Genomic DNA, 24,448 nt, shown 5'->3' on the forward strand with positions numbered 1-24,448 from the left:
GTCCTGAGGTGGAGGCACACGTGGCAAGTTCCTGGAACAGCAAGGATGACAGTTTGGCAACAGAACGTAAAGGAGAGATTCTTAAGAGAGGGTCTAAGAAAAGTCAAGGTCAGGGGTGAGAAGACTTTAGAAGCAAGAAATTAAAGTATTTAACAACTGCTTTTGCAATGAGCAGGAAAAATGGCCAGCTTAATCAGAAACTATACTATTCTGCTATACTGGTGCCTATTTGACTTCATATACACTATTATGAGGACTTTGGTTTTTACTCTTTCAGATCTGAGTTACATTTTGAGAGACTCACTCTGGCTAATGTGCTGAAAATGGACTCTAGGAGCTAAGGGCAGAAGCAAGGAGACTAGTATTCAGATTATCAAAATATTCCAGGTGAAAAAATGTTGAAGACTTGAACCAAGGTAGTGATGATGAAGGTTGGAGAGGTGGTCAGAGTGTGGGTATATTTTGAAGGGGAGCCGACTGTATGAGCTAGCTAATTGGAGGTGGTTTTGAGGGAAACAGAAGAGAGAGAGGATGAATCCAAAGTTTTTAACCCTAGAAACCGGAAGATTGGAATTGACACAGTGAGACGAAAGGCTAAAATGGAAGCAGGTTCAAGGTGAAGGTAGAGAAGCTTGGCTCTTAAAATGTTAAGTTTGAGATGTCCATTAGACATCCAAGTGAAAATGTTAGATATACAAATGCAAAGGAAAGGATATTACCAATCTTCTCCATGAATCCCAGATACAAAGAACATTTCATTTTTTTTCTAGCACTAAAATCTTACAATTATATCTTTTTATAATTTTTAAGTAATAACTTATAAATCAGCATGCAAATATTTCAATCATATGCAACTAAATTACATATATATGTATAATATAGCATTTTTTCTTAAAAGGCAACAAAGTGTGTATGGTTTCTATATGACACTTTTATGATATCAATTAGAAAAAAAGAGAAGAAGAGAGCATACTTATTTTTATTTTTAGAGGAAGAAGTAATGCTCAGAGGTAGGGAGTTTTGATGATGTTGTTGCTAAGGCAACACACTCCACAACAGAGCCTTGAACTTTACTTCCCCACAGCCTTTTTCCATTGGCCAAATATTTAACTTTTGATATCAGAAACCCTTGACAGTTTGAAGTCATTTTCTGTATTATAATTAAAAACATTTTATCTTTGATCCTCCTAAAGAAGTAACACACTTTTTGGTGACAAGAAGTGGAGACCATATTTCTGGCTTTTTTTGCACTTTCTGGTTGCTCTGGGCTTATTCTCACTCCAGATACCTTTGCAATCACTGCTGGAAACTTGGTTCTTCCTGACATGCCTTTAGGAGGAAGCGGCAATAATGATTCCTGATAATTTCAAAAGCTGTGTGCAGAAATATTACCCGAGTTTGGACCAAAGAAAGTCAATTACATTGCAGAGAGTTCTAGGTCAATACAATTGAGTCTCTTTTACCTCGTTAGATGACTTTTCATCCGCAGATAAGGTAAATGAAGGAAACTCACAGAAAATACAAATATGTATTTATCGAGTAATCATTCTTTCTCAAATTAGGCTGAATGTTTTCATTTTACTTAATATTTGGCCTAAAATTATTTCTAACAGGATTTTTTAAATCAATGCTTTTTTTGTAATTCAAATTCCTGAATTTAGTCTCTTGTTTAATCCAGTAATTTCACGTGGAAATGTGAGAATCTTAGTTATTTTATTTACTGATTGTTCCTCTGCTATATGCAATTTAAGTTAGTTTACTTCATTTGAACTATCCTTTGAGAGTTTGTCTAGAAGTTATAGACTATTGAAAGTGTCATTTTGATGAAATAAATTATGTATTTCCCCTTTAAGCCCCAAACACACAAATATCAGAAAATGTGAAGTAATCTAACCTAAATAGCTAACCACTATTTCTCTCAAAATAAAATTATTTTGGCCAATTTTTAGATTACTTTTCAGAAACTGTCATTTTACAGATGCAGCAGATTTAGTATAACCAAATTCAACATCCACCATATGCAAAATAAATGCTATTTCAAAGCAGAAATGTATATGGATACAAAAATTATATTATACTATTTATAATATTCTATTGAAATAAATAACTCCCACATAAGGTCAATTAGTAAACACTGAGTAATATAAAATAAGCAGTTTTTAAATAGTAATAGCTTTTGGGCCAAATAGTAAATAGTGTGCTTAATATTCTTCAAGGACTTGTATAATTTCCTCTTAGACATCTTTTTCTTTTTCTTTTTCTGGACAGCTTTGGAGACAAAAACTATTTGATTCTTGGGTTTTTTTAAAATTTTTTAAACAAATATGAAATCTAAATAACTGGATTAGAAAAAAGAAAATACTTTGAATCTCTGTTATGTGTAAACGAATTACAGCCCATTGCAATTTTTCAAAATAATTGGGGACTGGTTCACTCTTAAAAGATTTGTTAAAATTTATTTTGACTTACATCTAGGCCCACCTCATTCACCACAAAAAATAATTTTAACAGAATAAATGCACTAATGTCATTAAGGACAGAAACATTTGCATTGAGACTTAAAACTAACTCAAATACAAAAAAATCTTTCAAATTGTAATAATTTCCACTATTTACTATAAAAGTGCATTTATTGTATTTAAGTCCTATAATTATTTGGTTTCTAATTTTTTTTTTTACTTCAACAGTATCATTTGCACTCTTCCCTCCTTGGAAAAAAAAAGCCCAAGTTGAGTATTTCAATCCACAAAATTGCTATTTTATATTTTTTTCTACAGTCTAGGGAAATTCATTCCCTATAGTTAGCACATAATAGACTTCATAGCTTTATTTTAATGTATTTAATCTCTTGATGTTTATAAAATAAAAACTTGAATTAATGAAAAAAATTATTTTCTCTAAGCCATTAGTATTGTGATATAATAATGTTATGAAACCAAGCCTCTATATTTTTACGTATTTGCCCCCCTGTTTCAAGTAGTAAATACTGCCAAATAGTTCAAATAGTCTTTGGGAAGCTATTTGTTTTTCAGCTAAAGCAAACAAACAAATCCTTTTCATGATTGAAGATAATTGCATACCCTGGATATTTAGCCAATCTTCTTTTTTTGTTCCAATACATTTGTATATAATCTGCCTATTCTTACATGATGTAATGGCATCACAAGTTTAAAATGCACTACTATGTTTTAGGCTATGTATCTATATAGCAGATCTAAAATGAAATATATGCCTATGAGCTTATTGTTGTCAAATTGTAAATACCATATCTAAAAGTTCAAATATCATGCCAGAGCTCTGCTCATTTTATTTTTTGTGTTGAAAATCGTTCTGAAATGTCCTCATGGCTCATGGCAACCTTTCAAGTAATTATTAATAAGTGTACAAAAAAAGAAGCAGAGAGACATTATAAACAAGGTAGACCTTTAAATAAAGCAACAGAAGAGTGTACAGACTCTCAGCGGGTTTTCTTAGTATAACTTCTTTAAAGGACCACAGACTTGTCCCTAAATGTTAGGTTGTTTGTAGAAGCAAAGGAAGCCTGTCCCTGAACAGTCTGCCACGGCTCTAAAGATTTCCTTTTGTGAAGAGTCATAAACCCCTTCCCCCAAATCTAAAACAACTCTCCATTTTCTTGATGTAATAGAAGGACTTCTCCTGTAGGAATATTTCAGAAACTTCAAATGTTTAACAATGTGAACTAGTTAACAATATTAAAGAGAACCTAGTTACTTGGTTTCCTGATTACGAATGTATGAATTTTTAGTACTGTAAACAAGCATTTTATATGAAAAGTCTTAAGGAATGTCTCTGCCTACACTTATGCAAACTATTATTAAAATAAAGAAATCATACATGCTGACTTCAGAAAATTGATTGCAAAACTCTATTTAATATGTGTATATTGTTTTAGCATAGTGCCAGGTTTGTTATTAACATGTACTAAAGTTGTTGTATTGAACTTACACAATAGAGACTTAATGCCATATGAGAGTACTCAAAGCAAGGCCTCAAATATCCTTCTTCAAATGACATCTATGTTTCACCCTTGTAATACAGATGCATGTATTTACCTTTTGGAAGAGAGTACAAATAATATCTATATGCCAGTATCACTGTCTTATTCTATTTTTTAGAGAGGCACTTCGTCATATTCCTTTGAGTATATTTTCATGATGTCTCTTCCTTTTTAAATAGCAGTCAAAAGTGTGTGCAAATATCACTGACGATATGACAGGAGACGTTATTTATTTTTAAAGCAGCTTTGGAAGCAGCTACCCCAAAACAATGATAAGAAAGAAAAGATATCATAAATAGAAGTTGAAGCAGGCAAGGAGAGAGAAGTAAATAGACTATTGGTCTATTCCAAATCAAATGGGCTAATTCTTGGAAGTACTTGTAAATATCAAGTAACAAGACAATTAAAAAAGCAAAGTATAGCTCTCAAAATGGAGAGGCAAATTCATTAGGGCGAACAGTCTAGTGTGTGTGCGTGCATGTGTGTGTTTGAGTGGCCCTGTGTTGAGTTTTATTAAAATGAAAGAATGTACGGGTGCTGATTTACTAGGTTATGCAGCAATAACATAGCTATCTGACACAGAAAATCACGAGGGAAAAATTTTCTAAACACTGCTAGTTACCTGGAGCTGAGGGGAAAATTTATAAAGTTCAACAACTATCCCTTGACTAAGCAGCTTCAAAAACATTAATGAAAACGAGTTTATTCACAGACTGAACTAGATATAGAAATTTCTAAAGGCATTACTGTTATAATAAGTGCATTCATTTTTTAGTATTTTACACAATCTAGCCAACTCTCACTGCTCATTTGAAGAAGAGCAGACTAGCAGTAATGCCAATGCAAAGTTTTCAAATGTGGGGTATAGAGATAGTGTGAATGATACTTGTAATTAGGTAGGTGTACATATAAAATATGCTTTTCTAGTAATTTTTATATATTACACTAACTTTAGGATAGGGGAAAGAAGTTGACTGTGCTGGTTGACACACGAAGCTAGTAGAATTCTGAAAACTGGCAATAAAGGGTGTACATCAAGAGAAGCTCCGGAGAATGAAAAGCTGACTGCCCTTCTGTACTTACGTTGTTTCTATTTTATTCCAATGGATCATACTGGCTAACACTTGTTTATATAGTTTATAAAGCCCAGGGCAATGTCTGTCAGTTAGGTAGGCAAAAATATAAGAACATCAATGGCTAGGGTGTTTATAAAGATATTGAATTCTTACTGAATTATAAAGAATTGTTGTGGCTTTTTGTTCCCAGTTCATCCTAATCTCTGTAATCGTCATGGTTAGAGCACAGTACCTGCCATGATTCTTCTGCACTAGACCGGAGTTTGGCATTCTTAAGTATCTTCCATTCATGTTAATGTATGTGTTTTCAAAAACATTAGACAGTCCATTGGTACACTAGAATGTGGTGTACTGATCTTGATTTCAAGATTTTTGGCCGTAGAATTATAAGTGAAATTTCTGAAGCTTTTGGCTAAGCCACATGCCTTTATTTCTGTTGGTTTTCAAGAGTTCCTGGAGATATTTTTCTTTCCAAAGAATATTTTAGTGGTAAATTCTCAATCTCTAAATTTATCACCCTGAAAAGGTGATAAAAATCTTACTTTTTCACACTGGAATTTGAATTTTAAAATAAGGTTTTTTAAATTGGCTGTAATTATAAAATTCTTTAAATAATATTTATGAATTCCAAAACTATTATATGTTATCTTAGATGCCCTCAGATGCTTTCTTTATATCTTCTGGATGCAAAGTATTCTTTCAATCTATCCTGAAAAGAGAATGTGTACATATAAGATCACACTAGGATAATTAACTTGAATATGAGAAAAACTATTTTACTCTTTGTCACCTGATACTACCTATATTACATTGAGCCCTGTTGCTTTTTTGAAGAAAAAATATATTTCACCAAAATGGCACATATTCGATTGCATTATAAAATAAATTAGAATTCCCTTAAATGGGTACATTGAAAGTCTATCTTACCATTTCTCATTCTCATTAACTTCGGTGGAAGTGGTTTTCCAGAGTTAGCATTTCATGTAATTATCTATAACATCTCTAAGATCACTGAATATGTATAATTTATTTTATAAGCTTGTCACATCAAGGATTTATTAGAGCTCAGTAAAAATATATATGTTGTGTGTATGTGAATATATATATATTTTCAACCAGTGCACAGTAATTATAAATTAGCCCCTTATCTAAGTGGCAAATTTTATGTTCACAATTAGCTGTCAAAACACTACTCACATGTGAGTTATTCTCTTAGCCAAAGAGTTTTGGGGAAAAATGTTCTTAAAGTACATTAGACAGAGATACAATGGGGTCTTGAATGAAGGGCACCTTGTGAAGACAGCAGTTTGAACAGAATCAACTCTCTTTCAGAAGAATTCCACATCTTAATTGGGAAAACAAATCTTTTCAGAAGACTCCAGGAATTAAACAGCATAGAACAGTTCAAGTATTCAGTTTAGCAGCTCATCTGCCATTCCTTGTCTCCTGAATACAAGACCGAAGATAGTTGCTAAGATGCATTTTCTCTGAAATGAAAGTCACTAGACAGGAAATACATTAATCATAATAATTTCCAAGAATCATTTAGTTCCATGTGCCCATTAAAAGTACATTTGACTGCTTACACAGTTTCAGAGAAAAACAATGACACGATCACTATGATAGCTGAAATATGGCTTCATAGGAAACAGGGCTACATTTAATTAGCTTTGATCATTTATATGTCTTTTCTGCCTTTTGTTACAGTTCATATCACTGGCATGGACTTTTGAGCCAATCTTTTCCAAATTAAATCACTACCAAAATTTACAAACTTGACATGAAGATTACATTATATTTACAAACAACTTGGCACTTACAGAATAAATTATTGACTTTTTTTTTTAATCCAGCCCAGGGCACCCATGGTTCAGGCAATGGAAAAGTCTGATGCCTTATTATATTATGCTACATTAACATGAGTAAATTGGTTTTCTGCTCTTAGTAACTCCGTAGTGCTGTCCCTGTTGCTGAAAACCAGTACCTTCCATTTCTAATCCATTGGGGGGTGGAGGTGTGTGTAGAGTTGTTAGTCCAGAGAAAGCAAAGGTTGCATATTTTCTTCCTCATTTTGATCCATGCGTTTCAGTACTGTAGGATCCACTACTGATTGGGATCTGGAAAGCATAAAGCCAATGTCAGTGAGTTATTATGAAATAATCACCTAGAGGACATTCTCTTCTCTGTTTTCTTTGTCATTACTTCTCCCATGGATGTGGATTATCTTCCCCTACATCAAGGAATTTATGAACTGTGTGGATGTTGCACATTTACGGAGAGAAGAAAACACTTACGATGTTATTTTGCATCAGAGTGAGAGAACAATCCCCTCTGGCCTCTAAATAGAATAGTGAGCCACAAAGGATGCTAAATAGACAATAGTCAGCTTAAGTTCTCCTATTCACAATGGAGCAGAATTCTTTTCTTTGAGATACTGAAAATTTCTAATGTAGGATGAATGTTTTCTAATATAATATCTCCAAATGGAAAAAAATATTAAAGCAAAATGATTGTTATGAGACATTAAATAGAAACAATAGGAGTCTTGGTTCTGTCTTAAAGGAACCTATGAAACAAATTCAACGTGAATGTGCATTTTTCTTTAACCATCATTTCATTTCTAATAATCACATCAACAACAAAAAAAAATCAAAATTTGAATGTGATTTTGTTACGTTTTCCACTAGAATGTTAAAAAAAAATCAACCTTACTCTTGAAAGTTTCATGAAATGGTTAAAGACTAAAAAAGTATAAACCCCTCTTGTTTAGGCAGCAACGCTTTATGATTAGGAAAGCACATAATCTGAAAATGCCTTAACATGCCTGTGATAGCAGGTGGGCATTATATCTCAATTCATCATTAGGAAACAACATGAAATGGGTAGGAGGGAAATAAATGAAACATGCTACTCCTGTTGCAGGAAGCTGCCATCTTAATACTGATAGCATTAAGGAAGCAGCTGCCCTTTTACAATTCTCCTTGGTAATGAATTCCTCCCCTGCTGCGACATTCCAGCCAATTGCCTTTTGCTGTGGCAATATGCCTCTTACAGACCTCATTAACTTTCGAAAAGAAAGACTAAAAGAGAAGATACAACTGCACACACTAGCTAATGAAAAAGAACAGCAACGGAACTAATTATCAATGAAGAAACAATTACAAGATTAACTAGTAAATTGACTCCTTTGTTTAAATAAACTTAAATTTGTTTCTAAAGAGGAAATGAAAATGAAGGTGAGAGCATTAAAAAAAGAGAGAGAGGTTGTTTCCTAAGACAATTTCACTATTTTATCTCAATATTAAGTAGGCATTAGGTGATTGTCTCAGAAAGGAGACTGACTAAATGTCTGTCAGTGTTTTCAAGAAAGAGAGAAAAAGAGAAAAGAATGAGAAGGATAATAATAGGCAGGAGGAACACAGATAAAGAGAAGACATTTTTCTATTACTTTTAAATGCAATAATACATAATTATCTTAGGAAAAAGTTCATGAATATAATACTTTTTAACAAAGTGGACAATTGTACAAAATGCTCAGTAATTAGACCTTTAACGTTGTTTTGTTTTTTAATTTTTAATTTGTCAATATACAATGTAGCTGGTTATTATAGCCCATCACCGAAACCTCCCTCCCTCCTCTCTCTCCCCCCTCCCACCCAGGAATGTCCTTTCCGTTTAACGTTTTTAAGTAAGATCCACCTAAGAAAATTGGTTTCCCAAGATGAATCCATGTTATAACAAGGAGATCCATCTAATATCCTGCACTAAAGCATTAACTTGACAACTGGTGTCCACTAGACTATAAGCTCCACGAGCAAGGACTTTTTCAGTTTCTTTACTCTGAACACAATGTACATCACAGGGTCTGGCACACAGTAACATCTCCATGTCTTAACGTCTATCCAATAAATAATTTCCATACTGAAAGAACCTTGGTATTAAGTGCTCAAAATGAAAAGTAAGAAGGATAATGGAGAAAGCAATTCTTCACAGAAAATAAATTTTAAAATTCTCACAAAATGAAATCTATATGGTAAGAACACTCAACATTCTGTTTGAGGTGATGAATATACTAGTTACCCTGATTTGATCATTACACAATGTATACATGAATGGAAACATCACACTTTACCCTGTATATATGTACAATTGTTTTTGTCAATTAAAAAGAAAATAAACCTTTAAAGAATCTATTTTATAATTTCTTTCAGAAGTGGTTTGTAGTTCTTATTGTAGAGGTCTTTCACCTCAGTTAAATTGATCCCTAGGTAAATAGTAAATGGTAAATGGGCTTACTTTATTTCTTTTTCTGTTAATTTATTATTTGAGTATATAAATGCAACTGATTTGGGGGCATTTATTTTGTATCCTGCAACATTACTGAAGCTATTAACCAGCTCTAGGAGTTTTTTGATAGAGTCTTTAGGTTTTTCTGTATATATAGTATTATGTCATCTGCAAATAGAGACATGAAAATATGGAAAGATATTCCATGCTCCTGGACTGGAAGGATTAACATTGTGAAAACGTCTATACTACCCAAAACAATCTACAGATTCAATGCAATTCCTATCAAAATACCAATGACATTCTTCACAGAAGTGGAAAAAAACAATCTTACCTTTCTTATGGAACAGCAAAAGACCCCGAATAGCCAAAGCAAATCTGAGCAAAAAAATAAAGCCAGAGGCATAACACTACCTGACTTCAAATGATACTACAAAGCTATTGTAACCAAAACAGCATGGTACTGGTATAAAAATAGACATTCAGACCAGTGGAGTAGAATTGAGAACCCAGAAATCACCCCTCAGGCTTATAGCCATCTGATATTGAACAAAGGCAACAAAAATCTACACTGGAGAAAAGATTGCCTCTTCAACAAGTGGTGCTGGGAAAACTGGACTTCCATATGCAGAAGAATGAAACTAGACATGCACCTCTCACCATACACTAAAATCAACTCAAAATGGATTAAAGACTTAAGTATAAGACCTGAAACTGTAAAATTATTAAGGGAAAATATAGGTGAAACACTCCAGCAACTAGGTCTGGGCATAGACTTTATGAACAGGAGCCTGAAAGCACAAGCAGCAAAAGAAAAAAATAAACAAATGGGACTGTATCAAACTAAAAAGCTTCCACACAGCAAAGGAAAAAATCAACAGAGTGAAACATAAAACTACAGAGTGGGAGAAAATATTTGCTAACTATGCATCTGACAATGGATTAATATCCATAATATACAAGGAATTCAAACAATTATATAGTAAAAAAAAACAATTAAAAGATGAGCAAAGGAGCTAAATAGACATTTTTCAAAGGAAGACATACAAATGGCAAACAGATACATGAAAAAATGCTCAACATCACTAATCATCATGGAAATGCAAATTAAAACTACATTGAGATACCACCTCACCTCAGTTAGACTGGGTACAATCAAAATGATGGTGAATAACAAATGCTGGCGAGGGTGTGGGGAGAAGGGAACACTCCTACACTGTTGGTGGGACTGTAAATTAGTACAATCACTATGGAAAACAGTATGGAGGTTTCTCAAACAACTACAATTAGATCTTCCATATGATCCAGCAATCCCACTTCTGAGTATATACCCAGAGGAATGGAAGTCATCATGTCAAAGAGATACCTGCACTCCCATGTTCACCGCAGCTCTGTTTACAGTAGCCAAGACATAGAACCAAGCTAAATATCCACCGATGGATGATTGGATAAGGAACCTATGGTGTATATACACCACAGCATACTACTCTGCCATAAAAAAGAATGAAATACTCCTATTTACAACAACATGGATGATCCTGGAGAAACTTATGTTGAATGAAATAAGCAATAAATAAGGAATAAATACCACATATACTCACTCATATGTGGGAGCTAAGAGAGAAAGAAGGAAGGAAAGAAAGACCATAGTAGTGCGTTGGACTTGCAGAGGGAGAGAACATTCTAAGGGCTACAAAATAGAGTTGGGGGAGGGGGGAGGAGGGAAGGGGAGAGAGGTTGGGGATAATTGGGTGGGGGACACAGGGTACAAACACAATTTGTGGAAATGGGTATACAGCCAGTATGAATGTGACCCCCACATCATGGGCATGAGGGGTGACAATCAGCTTTGTATCTCATGAATACTCATAACTAATAAAAAAATCTATTTTATAAATGTTAAGGAGTATCCTGATAATATTAAATAGGTACACACCAAAGTACAGAGGACATACTCAATTTAAGTATTTACATTTCCCATAATATTCTATTAAAACAAATCATATATACACATACACATTTTTTAAAGTCTGTAAATTTAATGACTACTTAAAAAATATATTATCAGGGGATATGGAAATTTTAACAAAATATTTTAAATTACAGTATACTGTTCAACCTTGTATTAAGTTTCTAGCTTGCTTTTATCATGCATACAGATATCAGAATTGTTGGATGAAGAATGCTATTTGCATATGTGGAACAATCCCTCAACAACAACAACAAAAAAGCCACACAGAGACAGTTTGTGATTAAGATTGTTTTAGTACTTAGTTGCTCCAAGTGTACCATTATTTTAGTCCAGTTTTTTTCACTCATATGAAAGAAGAGAATTCTTTTTGCAGTATCATAACTGTAAATTAATTGACTTACTCCAGCTGTAGTAGAAACAGCTGTCTATCATTAACTCATAATACATCTCAGGAGTCTTCACACAGTAGAGACTGCCTTTGCAATGAATAACCTTAATTTCTTTTTTGAAAACCATTCATTTAAATTTAGTTATCCAGCACTCATTTATTCCTTTAGTGTTCATCTATAATATTGTATTATACTGAAGTGAATTAAGTGAATTCCAATTCCAGTTGCTAGTAAAGGCTATTTAAATTCCCTACGATTTACGGGCCGGCCCAGTGGCGCACTGCTACAGTGCACCGCTTGGGAGCGTGGCGGCACTCCCGCCGAGGGTTCGGATCCCACATACAGACCGGCCGCTCACTGGCTAAGCGAGGTGCGGGCGCAACACGGTTGCGATCCCGTTGCCGGTCCCGGTCCGGTACGGGCGCGACACTGAGGGTTGTGATCCATTGCCGGTCACGAAAAAAGACAAAAAGGAAAAAAATAAATAAATAAAAATAAATTCCCTAAGATTTTGTTCTCTTATTTGCAAAATGGAGAAGACAGCACTCACATCATACAGAGGGAGTGAGGATCAGATGCAACAAGGCATACATAAACCCCAGCACAAATTCGGGCAATGGCAAATGGTAGTGGTTAAGGAAAAGGCTCATGGAATTCTGTTGCCTATGTACACATATTACCACGGCTACTTTGCAGTGATGCAACACATAGAAGTCATAGACCTGCCCTGTGTCTCTGTCTCCTCATCAATAAAATGGGGATAATGCTACCTTATTAGTTGCTTTAAGAAACAAATGAGTCAACTTATCCAAGCATTAGAATAAGGTTTGGCATGTAATAACAATAAATGCTTAATATTATTCAATAAAATCAGAAGTTCTTATTACCATAATGGTATTAGCATTTTGTCTCATATTGTGTGCCAGGTACTGCCCTAGGTACTGAAGACATAAGGTAAAAAGACACTCCACAGTTCTAAAATATCCAGTCTATAACTTTGTAACTTTTCACATGACTATGCTATCCATCCACAAATTTACACAGGAGAACAAAGTTATCTTTTTACATGCCGAGCAAAATCTATCCAAAGGAAAAATTATCCACAATTCTTTGGTGAAGGAATAGATGTTTTTCCTCTCAATCTCAGCACATTATTAAACTGAAAAGGAAAAAGGGCCAAAGGGAGCCAAGGTGGAATATAGGAACTATCTGATCCTGTCCTCGATGGGAAACTACCCTTCCCTAAAATACAGAACAGGAGAACCAAGTGAAACATCTTTTTAAATCTCATTGTCAGAGGTTTTCCAAAATAACCATAAAAGTTTCATATGATACAAAACCTACACCAAACAAAGGATGTCTAAAATTCTAACCAGTTCACATCAGAAGCAAGAAACTAAGAGTTGGGGCCATTGATGTGCTGTAAGCCAAATCTGCAGGGGAAGAAATGGCCTAATTAATTGGAGAAGAGAATCAGAATCCAAAAAAAAATCTTCAAAAGGTGGATAAACTGAGCCAAATCTAACAAGATGGTGTCAACCAATTAAAATGTGCTTGAAGGAAAAAGCTGAACACAGAAATAGAGAATTTGGAGGATTTGGATTGGTAAGTAAAGGTACTTTCTAGTTTTAGAGAACTCAACATGAGTCAGTAGTGTGCTTTGGCTGCCCAAACAACAGCAACAGTCACAACAGCAGCAGCACCCAAAAGAAGCCAACGAGGTCTACAGTGCAAAGCCAGAATTCTGGAACTACATGCAATTAGTGATACTAGGGTCAAATGTCACCTATTCAGTTATGAATACTGCCCTTAATGCGGGCCATTGACAGACAACAGAGCACTTTTTATTCATTCAGCTGGTATGTAGTGAGCACCGTCTGTGTACCAGAGCCCTCTATAGGCACAGGGGATTTAGAGGAAAACAGAACAGACAAAGCCACTATGGTCTCCATGAAGTTTACATTGGGAGAGAGAGGCTATAAAATAAAATAAAACCAGTTATTTCACAGACTAAGTGCTATGAAGAAAATAAAATAAAGGAAAGTGATTGATAGCAAGTGATAAGAATGAGCAGGAAGTAGAGCTGACTAAGACCAGGTGGTTGATAAAGATCAAGACTTGTGGAGGTGACCTTTGGTTGGGACCAGACATTTAAACATGCAGGAAAAGAGAATTCCAGGCAGTGGTGACAAGTGTAAAGTCCCTTAGATAGGAACAAGCTGGTGAGGCTGAAGGATCAGAAAGAAGGCTATTATGTTTGAAAGGTAAGGGAGAAGGCAGAAGCGAGATAAACCTAGAGGAGAGAGGTAGGCAGAGTCAGATGACGTAGAATCTTGTAAGGCACGATAAGGAGTTGATTATATTCACTGTACATTTAGCAGTCATTTAAAATTAAGAGCAGAGATAGATGTGAAATGATCTGATTTACATTTTTAAAAGATTTTTGGATTGTCACGTGGATAATAACTGTGGAGAGCAAGGTTGTGGAAGGTATGGAGGGAAATGTGCTCACACTATGGGACCCCGTGAGTGAATATGTCACAGGAGGAATGGCAGAAAGAAAAGGGACTTAGTTGGCAAAGGAAAAGACTAGGGGACACTGATAACCACTGTCTCCAAATCCTTATGCAGTTCCAGAATGAGAAGGCTCTTCGTCATGCTATCATGAAAGGGTAGACAGGCTTTGTGTCAACAATATGAAAGACTCTACACCTCAAGGGTTGGAACCCTGATCCACTACACACAGACTATGTAGCATTGAGGATGCAATGTCTGTGAGGGTTAAATAAATTAATGTACAAAAGCTACCTAGTAAGGGTCTAACTCATGATAACTACATTGTAAGTGATAGACTGTAATGACTATTATTATTAGGATTATTTTATTAGAAGGAAGCTATCTTTTGACAGTGGCTTTTAACCATTTTTGTTTTAGAAAACCATTTGCAAATGGGATAAAATATATGCCTTCTCTGCAGAAAAAAATGCATAAAAAACATGTACATTTACACACATACACACAGGATTTTGTGTACAACTTTCAGCACCTAACAGAATCTCTTGAGAGCCATGAAGGAGAGCATAGATCTTAAGGTAAGAAATTCTATTCTAAAAAAAAAAGGGAGTGGAGAAGCCTAACGTTGTTTTAAACATAAGCTTGTTGACTAGTGGAGAAATTACAGCAGGGAAAGTTCCTGGCCTTTCCATTCTCTCGAAGGAATTGTGCAGCAACCTGGAGAGAAGTTATCACACACACACACTATAACAACAGCAAAAGTGGTGGCAGCATAAAAGAGACCAGCCTTGAGGAACAGGTGTGCCACACTATGAATCAGAGCAATGACCAAAGGACCATAAGGCTTTCATCAGAAAGGGATGCATGGCATTGCTTGGCATGATGCATGAGATGTCCTTATGTCCTCCCTGAGCTACATCAGGAGACACTTGTAGGTGCTGTGGTTCCAATATTTCTGTGGATGGGAAATGAACCGGAGTAGTATTTGTTACCATTATCCATATGAACCCTGGGCTGGTGTGGCCTGGGGAAGCCTAAGAACTAGACAATCCAAAGCCTGTTATGCATGTGTGTGTGTTTGACAACTCCACCCACTGATTGGAAGAAAACAGGCATAAAAGTACCATGAGAGTCAAAGCCGGGAGTTGGACTCTGACTAAACAATGAGCTTTATAAAGACTAAGACTGTAAGAAAATAAAATGTTTTGCATTAGAAATGGTTAGACTTTTAAACAGAGCCTTAGCAGAGATATTGAAAAGGTTCCACAAGCTTTGAATGTAGTGTTTGAATTGAATTGTGCATGTGTATGTATCTGTGTGTGTTTGCTTTCTTCAAAGGAAATCTTACACAGAAGACCAATAAATTGCTATGATAGGAGAGCTGTTCTCATCACAATGAAAATGGGTAATACCCCCCCTCCACACACACACACTTGCCTGGCTCGAGGCAATCCATTAAAACCCTTGGTTCCTCAGGGTACAATTTGGAAACCACTAGATTTAGTAACTTCTAAGGGCCCTGATATGTTGTCTGTGAATTTGGAACACTAAATTGAGGTTACCTCGAATGTCCTTATCTTTATTTTAATTGAAAAATAATTGCATATATTTATGGGGTACAATGCAATGGACAAATATCACATGATCTCACATACATGGAATTTGAAAAAGTTGAAATCATAGAAATTGACCATAGAATGGTGGTTACCAGGGGCTGGGAAGGGGAAGGGGAATAGGGAGATATTGGTCAAAGGGTACAAAGTTTCTGCTAGGAGGAATAAGTTCTGGAGATCTATTACATACCATGGTGACTATAGTTAATAATATATTGTATACTTGAAAACTACTAAGAAAGTAGATTTTAAATGTTCTCACCACAAAAGATGACTCAAAATTCCTAGACATTCAATCATGGGGGCATAAAAGGCTTTAAAATCCCACCAGAAAAATACATACAGAAAAAATATAAAACTTGGTGTTTGACTCGGGATGCCTGCCCTTCCCCGGCCCCAGCCCACTTCCCATCCAGCATACCTCTTCATGGACTTGGGGGAGAGTTCCTTCTCAACTTCCTTCACAGGCATGCTGTAGGAGTCCACATTGTATTCACTGTCATCATCATACTCATGGTCTAGCAGTGTTCTTGCCCATGTTCCCATGTCATATGGGGGCAGCATCCCCCCAAACTCAGAGGGCAGGATCTCGGGATGAATTAGCTGGTGCAGACTATTCAGGTTGTTACCATGCAAAAATATCTACAAATGCAAAAAGAGGGGTGGGAGGGAAACACAGAGGAAACTAAATACCATCCAAATGCTGGGGAGAGGAGGTGAGGATAGGAAGAATAATACTGAAGCCCCTCATTCACTCTGTGGGACAGGCAGGGCTGGGACTATTATCCTAAAATTTCGTATAAAACTCTTGGGGCTCAGGGACGTTAAGTAATTTCTGGAAGGTCATATTGTCATTGGGTTAACGAGTTGGAGCCGCAAATTTGGTTTCCTGCTTCATAGTCAAGGGCACGAGCAAAATAAGGTGTGCATGCTGATCTGCACATCATCCTGGGGTTAGCTGTGCAAACCCGATGATATGCATAATGAATGCTGTTAAAACACACCCTTCTCACAAGGGATTCATCAGTTATAGAGCCTGTCAAGTTATTAAATCCAAAAGCTGTCACCAGTATGGCTTTCTCTTTATCGCCAATAAAAATAAGAATATTGTAGTCACTAAATTACTGCTTTATAATGCAAAGTGGTGATGTAAATAAAAGAAGTAGATTAGCATCATCATAATAAAAGGCTGAGTGAGGTTTATGTCCCAAAGGACTTATGTTCTGTAATGTTGCCAAAATCTCTCTACTACAGATTTCTGTACTAACTGTCTAAATAGAAAAAAAATAATGAATTGAAAATGTAAAACTGTACGTAAACATTAATTATTGGGATTATTGTCTACATAGAGTTGACATTTTTTAGATCTGGAGAATTATTCACGCCACAAAGTAAAGATTTGTTTCTCTGTAAATTGCTACCTCTTTCCTCTTCTTTCAATTTCAAAACTGCAGAGCAGCCTTCTCTGATAAAGCACGTTTGTTGTCTCATGTAAATTCATGTAACATTTATCTAAGGATTATAGTTTATAAGTAACTTAAAAATAAGTTCATACTTCAGGTTCGAGATGAACAAGCTAACACATTCATGTTTGTTTTCCATACCTTTAGAATCTGCTGAAGTCAATATATCGAAAAGCAAAGAAAGATTAGTCTAAAACATCAAGTAAAATTAGAGGGATGGGAGTCACCAATTAACAAGTATTTTCAACAAGTTATGGAAGAGGAAAAGCAGATGACAACTGGTTCCTGACCAAAATAGGCAGAGAAAATGGATGCCAGTAACACATGCTGTGGGGCCAACAGCGGTGCAAGATGCTGTCTGCCCCACAGCACACTAGGTTAACTGCACACTTTACAACTTCCCACTACTGTTTGAGAGCACAGCAGCCAGGATTCAGGCCCAGGAAAACACAAACACACACACACACACATATACACACACATAAACACACACACACACACACACACACACGTTCCCAGATTCTTCTCATGAGAAATGAAAATAATTTTCCCAGGCAAGTTAAGTTCTGGCAACTTTGAACATTATTTTATTAGGTACATCATCTTTATTTTATCAGATGTGTTTCTTCATGTAAGAAACCTTCTCCAAATCATGCAAGAATTATGGTAGCAAACCCTTAGAGCAGTAAATGTAATCCTAGCACACGACTTCCTCTCTCTCCTCTAACACTCTGTTACCTCCTCCCTCAGCATCACTTTCAGCTTTGGCCTCACTCCCAATTTCACTGAGAAAATAGGGCAACCAGATGAGACCCACCCACCAGCATCTGTGTCCATGTGCTTTGCCTTCACTGCTAGTTCAATGAGAGGATAAACCCTGCAAAGGCCAGCCTCTCCACCTGTGCACTAGAATCATCCTCTTTTCTCAACAATTTTCTCTGGTCTGTCTCGCATCATCAAATTTCCTCTCTCTGCTGGAGCTTTCCCATCAGAGAAAAAACATGCTGACTCCACACCCCCTCCCCCACAGGCACCTAAAACCTCTCTTGGCCCTATTTCCACCTCCAGTTGTTAAGCTATTTCTCTCTTTCCCTTTCAAGCAAAACTCACCAAAGGCGCTGTCTATATTCATTGTCCAAATACTCTCTTCTTATTTTTCCTAAATCCAGTCCAAACAGGTTTTGTTTCCCATCACTGCATGAAAACAGCTCTTGTCAAGATCTTTTCTCATTACTAAATTGAGTGTCCAATTCTCAGTCCTTATTTATCTTGAACTCTCAGTAGCACTGGATATAGTAAATGATTTTCTTCACTTAAACATTTTCTTCTAGTATCTCTTGATTTTCCTCCTACCTTGCCTCTTAACTTATACTTCTTTACAGTCTCTTTTGCTGATCACCCCAACATCTTAACATCAAAGAGCTCCACATCTCAGCTCTTGGATCTATTCTCTTCTTTATGCTCACTCTTTGGTGATTTCATTCAGTTCACGTCATTCATTCAGTGGCTTTAAAATGTTCTCTAAAAATGTATGTATGTCTTGAATCCACACCTCTCCCTTGAATTCCATATTTGTATTTCCACTCTCTATCTGACATCTCTACTTAATGTTCAATGGACACCTCAAATTTAACATGTCCAAAATTGAACTCACAATCATCCCCCCTAAATCTGTTCCTCCCTATTTCCAACATCAGTTAATTGTATGACTATCCTTCCAGTTCCTCAGACCAAGACCTTCAACTCATCCTTTAATCTTCTCATCATCTAAGTTGTCAGCAAATCCTTTTGGTGATGTCTTCAAAATGTATCCTGAGTTTAATCCCTCTGACAGTTTCCACCCCATAACCCTAATTCAAGCTACTATCATCCTTTAAACTATTACTGCACTATCCTGATAACTGCTGACCCTCCTTCCACTCTTCCATCTACACTCTATTCTCAACAGGGCAACCAGAATGATCATGTCAAATGTAAGTCAGATCATATCATTCTGCTCACAATTCCCCATTGACTTCTCTTTTACCTTAGAGTAAGCCCTATAAGGCCCAACAGAACTATTTCTTTGAACACATCTCCTACTACTCACTCCTTGCTGAAACACAGGACATTTGCAGTGGAGATTTTTCTTCTGCCTGGAGATTTCTGCCTCCAGATGTCCATATGGCTTGTTGTCCCACTTCCTGCAAGTCTTTGCTTTAAAGTCCCTTTGTCAGAAAAGCCTTCTCTGGTAAACCTATTTAACACAGAAACCCTGCCGAACCTGGAAAGCCCTAGGTACTTTCTCTGCATCATGTTTTTAGAGCATCTGCCACCTTCTAATATACAGATGGTCACCAACTTACAATGGTTCCACTTAAGGATTTTTCAACTTTACAATAGATTTATCAGGAGGTAACCTCATCTTAAGTCGAGGAGCATCTGTGTTACATAATTTACTTTGTTGAGTTATGCATATACAGCTTTGCCAATTCATAAAATATACTGTTGCTTCTCCAAAGCTGAGATTTATTGAAAAAATATGTATTATATGAAGATGCTCTTTTAGAACAGTTAGATGTGAATTGCACCTCTCAAATGTGAATTGGGTAATAAAGTTGCATCAATTGTTGCCCAATTGTTAAGGTTTTGCTCTTAGATTTTTCTTTGTGTTGACCAGTTATATATAATTACATCATTTATCAGTTTTACTATTTTTTTCTCCTTATATTTTTTCTCTTCCTCAATTTCATGCAATAAGTCTGGTTTTTGTGGGCTCTTTTTTGTCTCTGACTGCTTTACAGTTCTAAGAATTAGCCTGAATAATAGTTTCATTTTTAAACTTTTATTTTCCTACACTGTTCCATTGAAGAGATTATGCTAGGTGATTTGGAGTGGAAAGGAAGAAGGTGAAATACTTTTGAGAATCAGCAAGGAGTAGAAGAGCCCACCATATGTTCAAAGAAGGAAAAATTTGTGGTAATTAGTAGGAAAACCTGCTGACAGCTCTTGGGAAAGTGGCAAGACCACAACTGTGGACTAATTAAAGAATGCCCTGGGGTAGTGGGTTGAAGTCTTGCCCTTAGGTTCTAGCTTCAGCAAAGATGCCCTTTTTTCACAGACAACTTGGGGATAGACCTTAATTCGAGGTCCCCTTAATTTGGCTTGAATAATGAGGATCAAAAGTGGCCATGATACATGGGAAATTTGTGTCTGCATGAAAAATTCCAGACACTGGTGAGATTTTGAGCAGAAGGAGCCCCTGTAATACCTTAAGTTGATATTCTTACCAGCCCAGTGTGCTGGAGACTCACGGTCATTTATTAGTTGTAAAAAATGAAGAACCAGATGTTTCTCACACCCCTAAGTTTGTAGAAGAAGATTCACAACTGCTTCTTAGGTGTCCTTTCATCAGTTTTTCAGAACATAGATTTTTAGCTTGTGAAGTATAAGGTGTTTGAGCCAAGTCGTGAGGCTGAGTCACTTCAAAAACCAGTGAGGAAATGTAATAGCTTTACATTGTGCACTGACTATAGAAGTTGAATTTAAAGGTATTTTAACCTATAATTAATTATTTAATTAAAATGGTAGAGTTCAGATCCCTCCCTTGCATCAAGAATAATGCTAGCAATGCATTCTTCTAAGCATTGACAAAATTGTCAAATTCAATCCCCAAATCCCTAAACCCAGTGCTCTTGTTTTCTAGAATTGATCCTCCTCAGTGTTTTCCAACAGAGCAGAATCATGCTAAAATCATGTTGGAACAAGCCACCCCTGTATTCAAAACCCTTCAAGTGCTGCTCATCTCACTCTAACTGAAAGCCCAAATCCAGGCAGTGGTATACAAAGCCCTATATGATCTGGTGCATTCTAGTCCTCTACTCCCCTCCCCCATAGCTCATTCTGCTCCAATTTTCTGGCCTTGCTATTTCTCAAATACACCAGGTGTACATCTACCTAAGGAGCTTTGCTATTTCCTCTGGCTGGAACCTTCTTTCCCCTAAATCCACATAACCAGCTCCACTACCTACTAGCTATGATTCAGAGCAAACTCGTTAAACTTTGGTGCCTCATTTTCCCATCTAAAAAGTGAGAAAAATAATAATAGTTACCCTAAAGCATAGTTGTAAGAATTAAATGAATTAACATATGTGAAGTACTGAGAACAGCATGTGGCACAGAGTGAATACTACATAAGCATGCGCTAGTCTAATTTGTACTACAAGCCCCAGTGGGTTTTTTGGTTCACCTGATCACCCCTCATAAAACGAAGCTTGAATGTGCATTGTGAGGCCCTTCAATACACTTTCTGAATCCTAAAATATGAATTAATTTGATTCTTGGTGGTAAAAACAATTCTTCATATAAATTATAATTATCTCCAAAATTTTTCTTCCTAAACTACTGAAACATATTCAACAAATTTGTATATGGTAAACTCTCTGTTTGCTAATATTTGATATGTACAAAAACTAATATCATACTCATAATGAGGCCTCTACAACACAAAAATACCTGAAGTGCCTTCTTGGTCATTGGTAAACATGAAAAATTATCTTCCATATATATTTAGAAATAAATATATTTAACCACAGAACTAATCATTTGAAAATTGGACACCCAGCATGAGAATGTAAAAATAGCCCTAAATATGGATCTGGAATATTTGGGTTTGCATATTAGCTCTACAACTTTGCAGCTGTGTTGATGAGTAAGCAAGTTACTAATCCATCCTAAGATTTACTTTCCTTAGCTGTGAAATAGATTATGCTTACCAAGTTTATTTTTCAGAGCTATGGCAAAAATTAAACAAAATAATGTGCATCAAGATGCATTTTTAAAATCTAAATTTTAATAAAATTATAAATGTTTTCAGTATTTACCATGTGTCATGCACAGTACTGAATGATCTTAATCTCAGAAAAACAATTATTTTGTTCTATACACTTTGATTATCCTCATTATAAGATTTACTGGATCTTAGAGAGACTTCAAGTCATTTGTATTTTTTAAAAAATTAAAATTTGTACACATTAGTATTTTCCCAAAATGTGTGATTGATCATGATAGTCATTAAAAAATTGCATTAGATATCACAAAGTTCACTATACTCAGTGCAATACATATTGTGAAATAACAGTGAATTATCAGCTTATAAAATAACTTTTGTTTCAACGTTATTGAAATTAAGTATACTAACAATAGATATTAAAAATATAGTAACTTTCACAAAAGAGTTGACCTTTAAACTGAGGCTTTAATATATAATGAATGTGCTAAAATGTCCTCCCCTTTTGTGAGAAAGCAGGAGAGCTAGCTTTTAAATGTTTATTTCACAGGTACACTGTTCAGAATTAACCACAAGCTCTCTAAGAATTTTGAAGTCCTTTATGTTGAATATTTATACACAATATAGAAACACATTTTACCACAGCCAATATTATACACGTAGTAGGCATCATAATTCATTGAATGAGGGAAGAAAAAGGATTAAAAACAAAGAAACAAATACCCTTTTCCGAGTCTTCTCTTTTAGGAAAGGCCGGATCACGGTGTACAGGGCATGGATATACCACGGCTGATTAACAAAATGAATTCCTCCAAATCGTGCTGGGAAACTATCCTAGAGTAAAGATGGAGAAAAACCAATACACTGAGAAGAATTAGGTAAAGTCATGTAGTATACAGGTTTGTTATTTCACACATTTAAATGGGATTATCTGTAGTTAGGACGAAGAAAGAAGGGAAAACCTTACCACGTTAAACACTGTAACCTTCATACTGAAACTGAAACAACGTGTAATAAAGCAAATCCTTCTCCAGAATAGGTTGCTGATAAGAATTTCAACATTTTTAGGAGGGTGCTACTTTAAGTTTGCAAACTAACAGTCATTGCATGTCAAGAAACAAAACTAAAAGTTATTAGAGATTTATCAAATCATTAACCTATGTTGGACAGAAGTTTCATTTATTTATGTTTAGATTCAAATGCATTTAAAGTGTTTTATTAAATTCAAAACTCACTTTATTCTCCTTATCTTATTATTTTATCAACTTTGTTATAAACGTTCTCCTTTCCTTATTTTAGCTACAAAAAAAATGCTTAATCAAAATAAAAACCCAGAGTTGTACTGAAAGAAATTTAAGGATGCATTTCACTAAGTCAAATGAAAGTCAAAACCACTGAGCTCAGCTCACAGAAGGAAAATGGAACTATCGTAAAACCAGCCTCCCCTTCAGCAACAACCAACCTTGTGTAAGGTTTGACTCTGCAGTGGTGCAGAGAAGTGTTTTGTCTACTCATTATTAAACAGGTGCATCCCTAGTCCACTCCAAAGTATGAAAGGAATCCTTCAGCCAAATGAATTACAATATTTGACACTGCGCTTGAGTATGCTAAGGATGCCACATAAATGGGTTTGATTCTTATTACTCGTTCAAAGTTACACACTAAACTAACCACAAAGGTCTGCTTTAGAAAAAAACGAAACCAGTAAAAGTGTCTCTCAAGAAGCATCGTAATAGTTATTCTTCTAGATTCTATTTAGAGCATGAACAGGAACAAAAGAGAAGTAAAGGAAATGAAGTAATTATATATATATATATATATATATATATATATTATATAAAGAAATGTTTTTTGAACAAGCTTCTGTGGTCAAAAGCATGCATAGCACAGCCCCATTAAAATATTTGTTTTCATTGGGACACTTTCGAGCATTAGTGAATTAATTTAGTTGCCTGCATATTGATTTTCAGAACTGATGAACATTATTTTGCAAAGTAATTTTTGTGTCTGAGAATAGCACTCTAAAAAGCAACAGTACTTCAAAAAATAAATTAATTAGAATTTGCCAAAGGTAAAACGTGTCTCCTTTTATTTCAGTGCCTTACTTCTTTTATAAATACACAGTTTTCATTCATCAAGAGGTTATTAGAATAACAGAAATGAACCAGATAGAAAACCAGGCATTGTACGTTTTTCAGTTACAAAATTTTTATATGTAAAAAGCAGATAAACAGTGTACATATAAACAATAAAGAGAACACTAAGACAAACACGTATATCTCCACACAGCTGGTAACTTTAAAGTCCACTGTATTCATATTCTTTCACCCTCTCCCACATTTTAAAAT

General features: G+C 35.5%; 1 protein-coding gene across 1 annotated transcript in view; it reads right to left on the bottom strand.

Moving 5' to 3' along the window:
• Positions 1–2,439: 2,439 nt before the first annotated feature.
• CLVS2 (clavesin 2) overlaps positions 2,440–24,448 on the bottom strand; it is an 89,522-nt gene continuing 67,513 nt past the window's right edge. Inside the window, exons 4-6 of the mRNA XM_008566853.1 lie at positions 22,824–22,934; positions 16,291–16,511; positions 2,440–7,211 (exon numbers count right to left, since the gene is read on the bottom strand). Of these exons, the coding sequence (XP_008565075.1) occupies positions 7,124–7,211; positions 16,291–16,511; positions 22,824–22,934 (420 nt within the window). The 3' untranslated portion in view covers positions 2,440–7,123. The remainder of the gene's footprint in view (positions 7,212–16,290; positions 16,512–22,823; positions 22,935–24,448) is intronic.

The sequence above is a fragment of the Galeopterus variegatus genome, unplaced genomic scaffold (genome assembly GCF_000696425.1).
Source record: "Galeopterus variegatus unplaced genomic scaffold, G_variegatus-3.0.2 Scaffold17, whole genome shotgun sequence".
Classification (NCBI taxonomy): Eukaryota; Metazoa; Chordata; class Mammalia; order Dermoptera; family Cynocephalidae; genus Galeopterus; species Galeopterus variegatus.